The sequence below is a fragment of the Polyodon spathula genome, chromosome 16 (assembly GCF_017654505.1).
Source record: "Polyodon spathula isolate WHYD16114869_AA chromosome 16, ASM1765450v1, whole genome shotgun sequence".
NCBI classification, from domain to species: domain Eukaryota; kingdom Metazoa; phylum Chordata; class Actinopteri; order Acipenseriformes; family Polyodontidae; genus Polyodon; species Polyodon spathula.
The window spans coordinates 9,333,673-9,346,172 of NC_054549.1; the positions used below are offsets into that span (position 1 = coordinate 9,333,673).

At 53.5% G+C, this 12,500-nt stretch overlaps 2 protein-coding genes across 2 annotated transcripts in view; both read left to right on the top strand.

The window, feature by feature from the left end:
* Positions 1 to 3,727, top strand: part of ttc34 (tetratricopeptide repeat domain 34) — a 9,580-nt gene extending 5,853 nt beyond the window's left edge. The window contains exon 8 of the mRNA XM_041274068.1: positions 3,182 to 3,727. Within this exon, the coding sequence (XP_041130002.1) occupies positions 3,182 to 3,727 (546 nt within the window). The remainder of the gene's footprint in view (positions 1 to 3,181) is intronic.
* Positions 3,728 to 7,750: 4,023 nt separating this feature from the next.
* The window catches only part of mmel1 (membrane metallo-endopeptidase-like 1), a 27,505-nt gene continuing 22,755 nt past the window's right edge, over positions 7,751 to 12,500 (top strand). Inside the window, exons 1-4 of the mRNA XM_041274069.1 lie at positions 7,751 to 7,906; positions 9,509 to 9,571; positions 11,078 to 11,239; positions 12,180 to 12,266. Coding sequence (XP_041130003.1) covers positions 7,756 to 7,906; positions 9,509 to 9,571; positions 11,078 to 11,239; positions 12,180 to 12,266 — 463 coding nt within the window. The 5' untranslated portion in view covers positions 7,751 to 7,755. The remainder of the gene's footprint in view (positions 7,907 to 9,508; positions 9,572 to 11,077; positions 11,240 to 12,179; positions 12,267 to 12,500) is intronic.

Below are 12,500 nucleotides of genomic sequence, written 5' to 3' on the forward strand. Positions count from 1 at the left end.
TCTCCTCTCTCTCCACCTTTCTCCCTCTCTCCCCTCTCTCTCCTCACTCCCTCTCTCCCCTCTCTCTCCCCTCATTCCTCTCTCCTCACCTCTCTCTCCCTCTCACTCTAAGACAGGGGGCTACTGGAGAGAGGAGGTCGAGAGAGAGACGAGAGAGGGAGAGAGAGAGTGGGGAGCAAGAAGGGGGGAGAGGAGAGGAGAGAGGAGAAAGCGGGAGAATCCTCCCTCTCTCACCTCTCTCTCCACCTCTCTCTCCCCTTCGTTCCTCTCTCTCCACCTCTCTCTCCGGCAGGGAACTATCCCTTCGTTCCTCTCCGAGGGAAAGAGGAGAGGTGAGAGAGGTGGGAGGAGGAGAGAGGGGGCGGAGAGGAGGGGCGTGGAGGAGAGAGGGGAGAGAGGAGAGCGAGAGGGGACAAGCAGGATGGCAAGGCCTCTCTCTCTCCTTCTCTCCACCTCTCTCTCCCCTCGTCTCTCTCTCTCCTCTCTCCCTCTCTCTCTCTCCAGGAAGGATCGAAGAGAGGCTGGGACAGAGGAAAGAGGAGGTGGAGAATCAGGAGGGAGGGGAGTAGGAGAGAGAAAGAGGTGGAGAGAGAGGGAGAGGAAAGAGAGAGGTGGCGAGCGAGGAGTGCAGGGCGGAGAGAGGAGGAGGGAGAAGGGGTGAGACAGGAGAGAGAGAGGAGGAGCGGGGAGTATAGGAGAGAGAGGGTGGAGAGAGGAGGGGCCGAGTGGAGGAGAGCGAGTAGGAGGAGTCTCTCTTCTCTCTCTCTCTCCCTCTCTCTCTCTCCACCTCTCTCTCCCCTCACTCCTCTCTCTCCACCTCTCTCTCCCCTCATTCCTCTCTCTCCACCTCTCTCTCCCCTCACTCCTCTCTCTCTCCACCTCTCTCTCCCCTCACTCCTCTCTCTCCACCTCTCTCTCCCCTCACTCCTCTCTCTCCACCTCTCTCTCTCACTCCCTCTCACTCCTCTCTCTCCACCTCTCTCTCCCCTCTCGTTCCTCTCTCTCCACCTCTCTCTCCCCTCACTCCTCTCTCTCCACCTCTCTCTCCTCACTCCTCTCTCTCCACCTCTCTCTCCCCTCACTCCATCTCTCTCCACCTCTCTCTCCCCTCACTCCCTCTCTCTCCACCTCTCTCTCCCCTCGTTCCTCTCTCTCCACCTCTCTCCCTCACTCCTCTCTCTCTCTCTCTCCCCTCACTCCTCTCTCCCACCTCTCTCTCCCCTCGTTCCTCTCTCTCCCACCTCTCTCTCCCTCCCTCCTCTCTCTCTCACCTCTCTCTCCCCTCACTTCCTCTCTCTCCACCTCTCTCTCCCCTCACTCCTCTCTCTCCACCTCTCTCTCTCTCTCACCTCTCTTCTCTCTCCCACCTCTCTCTCCCCTCACTCCTCTCTCTCCACCTCTCTCTCCCCTCACTCCTTCTCTCTCCACCTCTCTCTCCCCTCACCCTCTCTCTCCTCTCTCTCCCCCCCCTCTCTCTCTCTCTCTCCTCTCTCTCCTCTCTCCTCTTTCTCTCCTCTCTCTCCCCTCTCTCTCTCTCTCCCCTTTCTCTCTCCTCTCTCTCCCCCTCTCTCTCTGCGCGAGAGCAAGTGCTCTCTCTCCTCTCTCCCCTCACTCCCTTTCTCTCTCTCCTCTCCTCTCTCTCTCCCTCGTTCTCTCTCTCTCTCTCCCCTCTCTCTCCTCTCACTCTTCTCACTCCTCTCTCTCCCCTCACTCCTCTCTCTCCACCTCTCTCTCCCCTCACTCCCTTCTCCACCTCTCTCTCACCTCTCTCTCCCCTCACCTCTCTCTCCCCCAGCGAGGAGAGAGAGGTGGAGGAGAGAGGGGAGTGAGGAGAGAGAGGTGGAGGAGAGAGGGGAGGCAAGGAGAGAGAAGTGGAGCGACAGAGGGGGAGCAGGAGGAAAGGTGCGAGAGAGAGAGGGGAGTAAGGAGAGAAGTGGAGAGGTGGAGGGAGGAGGAGAGAGGGAGAGAGGCAGTGGAGAGAAGGAGAGGGAGCTCTAGGAGAGAAGGAGAGTCTCTCTCTCTATCTCCCCTCCCCCCTCTTCTCTCTCTCTCCTCCCTCTCTCTCTCCTCTCTCCTCTCTCTCTCACTCCTCTCTCTCCAACTCTCTCTCCCCTCGTTCCTCTCTCTCTCCACCTCTCTCTCCCTTCGTTCCTCTCTCTTCACCTCTCTCTCCTCACTCCTCTCTCTCCACCCTCTCCAAGAGTCCTCTCTCCTCCTCTCTCTCCTCCTCTCTCCTCCCTCTCTCTCTCCCCTCTCCTCTCTCTCCCTCTCCTCTCCCTCTCTCCTCTCCTTCTCCTCTCTCTCCTCTCACTCTGTCTCTCTCTCTCTCTCTCTCTCCCTCCCCTCTCTCCTCTCTCTCCACCTCTCTCTCCCCTCGTTCCTCTCTCTCCACCTCTCTCTCCTCACTCTCTCTCTCTCTCTCCCCTCACCTCTCTCTCCCCTCTCTTCCTCTCTCTCCCCTCTCTCTCCCCTTGTTCCTCTCTCTCCACCTCTCTCTCCACTCTCCATATCCTCTCTCTCTCTCCTCTCTCTCCCTCCTCTCTCTCCCCTCGTTCCTCTCTCTCTCCACCTCTCTCTCCCCTCACTCCTCTCTCTCCACCTCTCTCTCCCCTCACTCCTCTCTCTCCCCTCTCTCTCCCCTCGCTCCTCTCTCTCCACCTCTCTCTCCCCTCTCTCCTCTCCCCTTCTCCTCCTCTCCACCTCTCTCTCCCCTCATTCCTCTCTCTCCACCTCTCTCTCCCCTCTCTCCTCTCTCCTCTCTCTCTCTCTCCTCCTCCTCTCCCCCCTCTCTCCCCCCGAGGGGAGAGAGGGTCAAGGAGAGAGGAGAGAGAGGGAGAGTGTGGGGAGAGAGAGGATGGAGAGGCCTCCCCTCTCTCCTCTCTCCCTCCTCTCTCTCTCCCCTCCAGAGGAGTAATCGGAGAGAAAGAGGGAGCAGGGAGAGAGGAGGGAGGAGGAGGGTAGAGAAGTGCTCTCTCTCTCCCCTCTCCTCTCTCTCCCCCTCTCTCCCCTCACTCCTCTCTCTCCACCTCTCTCTCCCCTCACTCCTCTCTCTCTTCACCTCTCTCTCCCCTGGCTCCTTTCTCTCCACCTCTTTCTCCTCTCTCCCATTTTCACTTCTCTCTCTTTATAACAGCCCTGGTCAGCCTGACTCCTCCCCCTTCCTCTCTCTGCTCTCTGACAGGCTGCAGCGCAGGAGGCGGGCTCTCTATCCCAGCCCGGCCAATCCAAGCGCAGACTGGGGTTCCTGTCGCTGGCAGTGCACGCGGCCGCGGCGGGGGGGGCCCCGGTGCACCCTGGGTATTGGGGGCTCCTGCGCGATCGAGCGCACTGCCTCGCAGGACTCGGGTTCCACGAGCGGGCCGTCTCTGACCTGGACCGGCTCATTCAGAACCAGGGACCCTCCCCCCACGACCTGTGCAGCCGAGGACACAGCCTGCTGCTCGCCTGCAGGGAGCGGCCAGCCCTCAGGGACTACATGCGGGCCCTGGACCTCGCCCAGCCCCAGGCTCTGGCCTGCGTGGAGGCCGGGCCCGGCCGGAGCTGTTTGGCACAGTGTTTCCACAGGGGGGCGCGACCTCTCGAGCCCCCTCCAGGGCAGAGGGGGGGTCTGGAGGAGGCCTGGAGGCTCATAGAATATGGGCTGCTGCTGGATGAGAGCAACACAGAGCTGAGGAAACTGAGGAGCAGAATCAAGAGAGAGACAGCAGGGGCCTGCATCGTACACTAGAGACACAGAGATCATCATCATCATCACCATCATCATCATCATCACCATCATCATCATCATCACCATAGTGGTAGTAGTAGCAAGTAGAGGAGTCGTAGCATCATCATCATCACCATCATCATCATCACCATCATCATCATCATCATCATCATCATCATCATCATCATCATCACCATCACCATCATCATCATCATCATCATCATCATCATCATCACCACCATCATCATCATCATCATCATCATCATCATCATCATCATCACCATCATCATCATCATCATCATCATCATCATCATCATCATCACCATCACCATCACCATCATCACAGCATCATCATCATCATCATCACCACCATCATCATCACCATCATCCATCACCATCATCATCATCATCATCAGCATCATCATCATCATCACCATGTGTCATCATCATCATCATCATCATCATCACCATCATCATCATCATCATCATCACCATCATCATCATCATCATCACCATCACCATCATCATCATCGTCATCACCATCATGTGGGTCACCATACAGTATCAGTAGTGGTTTATCAGTAGTGGTCATGAGTCACCAGTAGTAGTGGTGGTAGTACCAGTACGTGTAGTAGTAGGGGTAGTCAGTCATAGTGGTAGGTGGTAGTGGAGGTAGTCATAGCATCACCATGCATCATCATCATCATCATCATCATCATCATCATCATCATCATCACCATCATCATCATCATCATCATCATCATCCTCATCATCATCATCACCATCATCATCATCATCATCATCATCATCATCATCATCACCATCATCATCATCATCATCATCATCATCATCATCATCATCTTCATCATCATCCATCATCATCATCACCATCATCATCATCACATCATCATCATCACATCATCATCATCCTCATCATCATCATCATCATCATCATCATCATAGTAGTAGAGGTAGTGGCCTAGTAGTAGTAGTAGTGGTAGTTGTCCAGTTATGGGGGAGTAGGGTAGTAGATGAAGTCATCCATCGATCATCATCCTCCTCATCATTAGTATGGAGTAGTCATAGTATTAGCGTTGGAGTAGTCAAGTGGTAGTCAGTAGATTGTAGGGGTAGTCGTAGTATTGGAGTGGTAGTGGTAGTTTTTTGATGGGTAGTGGATCATCATCATCATCACCATCAACATCATCATCATCATCATCATCATCATCATCATCATCATCATCGTCATCACCATCATCATCATCACTCTCATCACCATCATCATCACCATCATCATCACCATCATCATCATCATCACCATCATCATCATCATCACCATCATCATCATCATCATCATCATCATCATCACCATCACCATCATCATCATCATCACCATCAACGCATCACCATCATCATCATCATCACCATCATCACCATCATCATCACCATCACCATCATCATCATCACCATCACCATCATCATCATCGTCACCATCATCACCATCATCACCATCACCATCACCATCAGGCATCCATCCCCATCATCATCATCATCATCATCATCATCATCATCATCATCATCATCACCATCATCATCATCATCCCATCACCATCATCATCATCATCATCACCATCACCATCATCCACCATCACCATCACCATCACCACCATCACCATCACCATCACCATCATCATCATCATCATCACCATCATCATCATCACCATCATCATCATCATCATCATCATCATCACCATCATCATCATCATCATCACCATCATCATCATCACCATCACCATCATCATCACCATCATCATCATCACCATCATCATCATCATCACCATCATCATCATCATCATCATCACCATCATCATCATCATCATCACCATCATCACCATCATCATCATCATCATCATCACCATCACCACCACCATCATCATCACCATCATCATCACCATCATCATCATCCATCACCATCATCATCATCACCACCATCACCATCATCATCATCATCACCACCATCACCATCATCATCATCATCATCATCACCATCACCATCATCATCATCATCATCATCATCACCGCCATCACCATCATCATCATTATCATCATCATCACCATCATCATCACATCACCATCATCACCACCATCATCAACATCATCATCATCAATAGTCATGGAGTATAATCATATGTGGTACCACCATCACCGTACTCGTAGCGGTCATCATTGGTATATAATAACACTATTTGTTACAGACGTAGTAGTAAAAGCTACACGATATTTATTTGTGAGTACCGACAGTAGCACTATTGGACACAATTATAATAGAACGCTCAGGACTAATGGATGTATGCTGTTTCCTTTCCTTCAATACGAAGAACTGTGTTGACAGCTCAGGGATCAATGGCTGCTGTTTCCTTTCTTCAATACGAAGCAACTCATATTGACAGCTATTGATGTCTCTCTCACACACACACACTGAGACACACACACAGACACACACTGACACACACTCACTGACACACACACACACTGAGACACACACACAGACACACACTGACACACACACACACAACACACACCGAGACACACACACTGACACACACACACACTCCAGGCACAGATAATGACGTAAATCCACACTCAGAGCCACTCTCTCTGTTGAAAACCTGTTTGAAAGTGCAAGAGAAAGGTGAAGTAATGTGAGCTGCAGCAGGCTCTCCTTGCCGCGGAGGGGGGGGAGGAGGGTGGAGGGGGGGGTCTCTGTTCAGCTCAATGCTTTTAGAGGCCTGTCGCTAACTCCACTTCCCCCCCCCCACTGCCAGCAGCTAATGAAAAAGCTTTTAGCAAGTTTACTAATCACCGAGGACTGCTGATGCTGAACTATATCATGCGCCTGCCTTTCAATATTCAAATTACAATGCTCTGCCAGAACCCAACTGAGACAGAGAAAAACAAAGAGAGAGAAGGAGAGAGAGAGAGAGTCATAGTAAAAGCACAGCACAGTGTAATACAGCACAGTCAAAGCAAGGTAAAGCATAGGGAAGCATTGTAAAGCACAGAGAGGTCTGGTAAAGCATAGGGAAGCATTGTAAAGCACAGAGAGGTCTGGTAAAGCATAGGGAAGCATTGTAAAGCACAGAGAGGTCTGGTAAAGCACAGGGAAGCATTGTAAAGCACAGAGAGGTCTGGTAAAGCACAGGGAAGCATTGTAAAGCACAGAGAGGTCTGGTAAAGCATAGGGAAGCATTGTAAAGCACAGAGAGGTCTGGTAAAGCACAGGGAAGCATTGTAAAGCACAGAGAGGTCTGGTAAAGCATAGGGAAGCATTGTAAAGCACAGAGGGGTCTGGTAAAGCATAGGGAAGCATTGTAAAGCACAGAGAGGTCTGGTAAAGCATAGGGAAGCATTGTAAAGCACAGAGAGGTCTGGTAAAGCACAGGGAAGCATTGTAAAGCACAGAGAGGTCTGGTAAAGCATAGGGAAGCATTGTAAAGCACAGAGAGGTCTGGTAAAGCATAGGGAAGCATTGTAAAGCACAGAGAGGTCTGGTAAAGCACAGGGAAGCATTGTAAAGCACAGAGAAGTCTGGTAAAGCATAGGGAAGCATTGTAAAGCACAGAGAGGTCTGGTAAAGCATAGGGAAGCATTGTAAAGCACAGAGAGGTCTGGTAAAGCATAGGGAAGCATTGTAAAGCACAGAGAGGTCTGGTAAAGCATAGGGAAGCATTGTAAAGCACATAGAGGTCTGGTAAAGCATAGGGAAGCATCGTAAAGCACATTCATTAAATAATGCGCAGCTGGGTCCTAATTCTGTTTTATGCAGATTGATCCAGTAATGTGTTTTGTTTTTATAGTCTGGTTTAATGTATTCTCTGGCTCGGGTAATTCACCTGAGAATTCTCTCCCCTCTCTCCCTCCCCCTTCTCTTCTTTCTCTCTCCCCCCCCTTCCCCCATGTCTCTCTCTCTCCCTCTCTCCCTCCTCCCCTCTCCCCGCCTCCCTCGCTCCCTCTCTCCCTCTCTCGCTCCGCTCCTCTCAGTCTCGATAATGGAGAAGTCTGAAAGTCAGATGGATATCGTGGAGAGATCGAGCAGGAGCAGCTCCCGGCGCTGGAGCGGCGCGGAGATTGGACTCACAGTGCTGGTTCTGCTCATGAGCGGTGCCGTGGCGGCGCTGGTCGTGCTCTACACAGCGAGAGGTGAGCCGGCTCGGACCCGAGCTACCAGCTTCATTGCTATGGTTATGCATTTGATTTTGCGCGTTTGTTTTTAGCTCAATACTGTCTTAATAATTCATACAATATGTATATAAAATACACACACACGCACACACACACGCACACACACACACACACACACACACACACACACACACACACACACGCACACACACACACACACACACAGACACGCGCACACAGCCGCGCACACACACACACAATGACACACACGCACTCACACACAAACAGAGACACACACACACACACAGAGTGTGATGTTGTGTGGTCTCTGCACACACACACACACACCAACACACACACACTGAACACACACGACACACACAAACAGAGACACACACACACACACAGACACACACACAATGACACACACACACTCACACACAATGACACACACGCACACACACGCAAACAGAAAGACACACACACTCACCCTCACACACACACACACACACACACACACACACACACACACACACACACACACACACACACACACACACACACACACACACTCACACACACACACATACTGTGTGTTGTGTTACTGTGGGTGAGTGTGTTGTACTGTGTGTGACGTGTGCTGTGGTGTGTGTTTGTTGTGTTCGTGACCGTGTGTGAACACCATGTTGTGTGTTTGTGCCCCATTGTCAAATGAACTGTGGGACGGGAAAGTGGTGTAGTAGACACACACGAAGACCCTAGAGACACACACACACACTCACACACACACACACACACACACTCACACTCACACACAATGACACACACGCACACACAGACACGCCTGGAGTTTGATCTTGATACAACAGCACAAAGTTGTGTGTAACAGAGTTGCGGTATTGCCGTGGAAACGCCGGCGCTGCTCCGCGGGGCTCTGCTGCTTGTGTCGGGATGCGAGCTGCCGGGTCCCGCTCTTGTGTAAACGGGGGGCTTGATTTACTTTGACGGTTCTTTCTCTTTCTTTCTTTCTTTCTTTCTTTCTTTCTTTTTTTTTTGTCTTCTTTTCTTTCTTTCTTTCTTTCTAACCTCTAAGTGAATATATATCCTCGGGGCAAATTGAGTTATCCTGAACTGTAGCATGCGTCCTAGGATCTTATATATATCTGTGTTTGTGGCAACAAAAACGACCCACACGGCACACAAAAAGAGTCAAACCAAACAATAAAAGAAAAGGGAAACCCCCCACCGGGGCACACGAAACGCACGCCAGACCCGACCCGCTCCGCAGACACCGATTGGCGCTTCCCCTAATCTCTCCTGGGGGCAACTTGCGTTATCCTTGAACTGTAGCGCGTCCTAGGTCTAATATATATCTCTGTCTGTGCACACACACACACGCACACACACACACACACACACACACACAGGGTTGTTTTGGTCGGTGCTCAGCGGAGCCGGGTTGTTTTTTGGTGGTGTTTGTTTGAGTTTCTGTTTGTTTTGTTTGTGTTGTAATTCTCCAGTCTGGCGCTTCCTCACCAAGCTCGAGTCAGACTGGAGAAGAATGAAATAAATAACAGCAGCCGTGCCTGTCTGCTCCTGTGTGTGCGCATGTCGTTTCAGAGACCTCCTTCCACCAGGCCAGTGTGGAGGCTGTGTGCACCACCCCAGGGTGTGTGACTGCAGGTGAGTAGAGGGGACCATCCACCAACACCCTCACACCAACACCCTCACACCCCAACACCCTCACACCAACACCCTCACACCCCAACACCCTCACACCAACACCCTCACACCAACACCCTCACACCCTCACACCCCAACACCCTCACACCAACACCCTCACACCCCAACACCCTCACACCCCAACACCCTCACACCCCAACACCCTCACACCAACACCCTCACACCCCAACACCCTCACACCAACACCCTCACACCAACACCCTCACACCAACACCCTCACACCAACACCCTCACACCAACACCCTCACACCAACACCCTCACACCAACACCCTCACACCAACACCCTCACACCCCAACACCCTCACACCAACACCCTCACACCCCAACACCCTCACACCAACACCCTCACACCCCAACACCCTCACACCAACACCCTCACACCAACACCCTCACACCCTCACACCCCAACACCCTCACACCAACACCCTCACACCCCAACACCCTCCACCAACACCCTCACACCCCAACACCCTCACACCGCAACACCCTCACACCCACACCCTCACACCCCAACACCCTCACACCAACACCCTCACACCCCAACACCCTCACACCAACACCCTCACACCCCAACACCCTCACACCAACACCCTCACACCCCAACACCCTCACACCAACACCCTCACACCCCAACACCCTCCACCAACACCCTCACACCCCAACACCCTCACACCAACACCCTCACACCCACACCCTCACACCCCAACACCCTCACACCAACACCCTCACACCCCAACACCCTCACACCCCAACACCCTCACACCCCAACACCCTCACACCCCAACACCCTCACACCCCAACACCCTCACACCCCAACACCCCTCACACCCCAACACCCTCACACCAACACCCTCACACCCCAACACCCTCACACCAACACCCTCACACCCCAACACCCTCACACCAACACCCTCACACCCCAACACCCTCACAACAACACCCTCACACCCCAACACCCTCCAACAACACCCTCACACCCCAACACCCTCACACCAACACCCTCACACCCCAACACCCTCCACCAACACCCTCACACCCCAACACCCTCACACCCCCTAACACCCTCACACCCTCCAACACACTCACACCCCAACACCCTCACACTCTCACACCCTCACACCCCAACACCCTCACACCCCAACACCCTCACACCCTCACACCAACACCCTCACACCCCAACACCCTCCAACAACACCCTCACACCCCAACACCCTCACACCCCAACACCCTCACACCCTCACACACACCCTCACACCAACACCCTCACACCCCAACACCCTCACAACAACACCCTCACACCCCAACACCCTCCAACAACACCCTCACACCCCAACACCCTCCACCAACACCCTCACACCCCAACACCCTCCACACCACCAACACGCTCACACCCCAACACCCTCACACCCCCAAAACTGACCCAGTTCCCTGTCCTGTGGTTTCAGCGGCCCGGCTGATTCAGAACATGGACCCGGATGCTGAGCCCTGCCAGAACTTTTATCAGTACTCCTGTGGGGGCTGGCTGGCCCGCCATGTGATCCCAGAGACCAACTCTCGATACAGCGTGTTCGACATCCTGAGAGATGAGCTGGAGATCACCGTGAAGGGTGAGGAGAGAGGAGAGGAGAGAAAGGACTGAGGAGAGGAGAGAGGAGAGAGGGGAGAGGAGAGAGGAGAGGAGTGGAGAGAGGAGAGAGAGAGGAGAGAGAGAGAGAGAGGGGGTGCAGCAGATCGAGGGGTGCAGAGAGGAGGGTGCAGAGAGGGGGGTGCAGAGAGGGGGGTGCAGAGAGGGGGGTGCAGAGAGGGGGGTGCAGAGAGGAGGGTGCAGAGAGGGGGGTGCAGAGAGGGGGGTGCAGAGAGGGGGGTGCAGAGAGGGGGGTGCAGAGAGGAGGGTGCAGAGAGGAGGGTGCAGAGAGGGGGGTGCAGAAAGGAAGGGTGGAGAGAGGGGGGTGCAGAGAGGGGGGTGCAGAGAGGAAGGTGCAGAGGGGGGGTGCAGAGAGGAGGGTGCAGAGAGGGGGGTGCAGAGAGGGGGGTGCAGAGAGGGGGGTGCAGAGAGGGGGGTGCAGAGAGGAAGGGTGCAGAGAGGGGGGTGCAGAGAGGGGGGTGCAGAGAGGAAGGTGCAGAGAGGGGGGTGCAGAGAGGAGGGTGCAGAGAGGGGGGTGCAGAGAGGAAGGTGCAGAGAGGGGGGTGCAGAGAGGGGGGTGCAGAGAGGGGGGTGCAGAGAGGGGGGTGCAGAGAGGGGGGTGCAGAGAGGGGGGTGCAGAGAGGGGGGTGCAGAGAGGAGGGTGCAGAGAGGAGGGTGCAGAGAGGGGGGTGCAGAGAGGGGGGTGCAGAGAGGGGGGTGCAGAGAGGGGGGTGCAGAGAGGAAGGTGCAGAGAGGGGGGTGCAGAGAGGGGGGTGCAGAGAGGGGGGTGCAGAGAGGGGGGTGCAGAGAGGGGGGTGCAGAGAGGGGGGTGCAGAGAGGGGGGTGCAGAGAGGAGGGTGCAGAGAGGGGGGTGCAGAGAGGGGGGCTCATTGTGTTTTTACGGTTTCTTTTTCCCCTGTCAGGAGTGCTGGAGTCGGAGCAGGAGGAGGAGCAGGACAGAGACGCCTTCCAGAAAGCCAAGAGACTTTACCAGTCCTGCATGAACGAGAGTGAGACACAGGCACACACGCGCACTGACACGCACACACTCACACACACGCACACACACACACACTCACTCTCACACACCGGCTGTGCTATTCCTATCCATCTCTCTATCTCTCTGTCTCTCTCTCTCTCTCTCTCTCTCTCTCTATCTATGTCTGTCTATCTCTCTACCTAGCTCTATCTGTCTATCTCTATCTCTTTCTATCTATCACTGTCTATCTATCTCTCTCTCTATC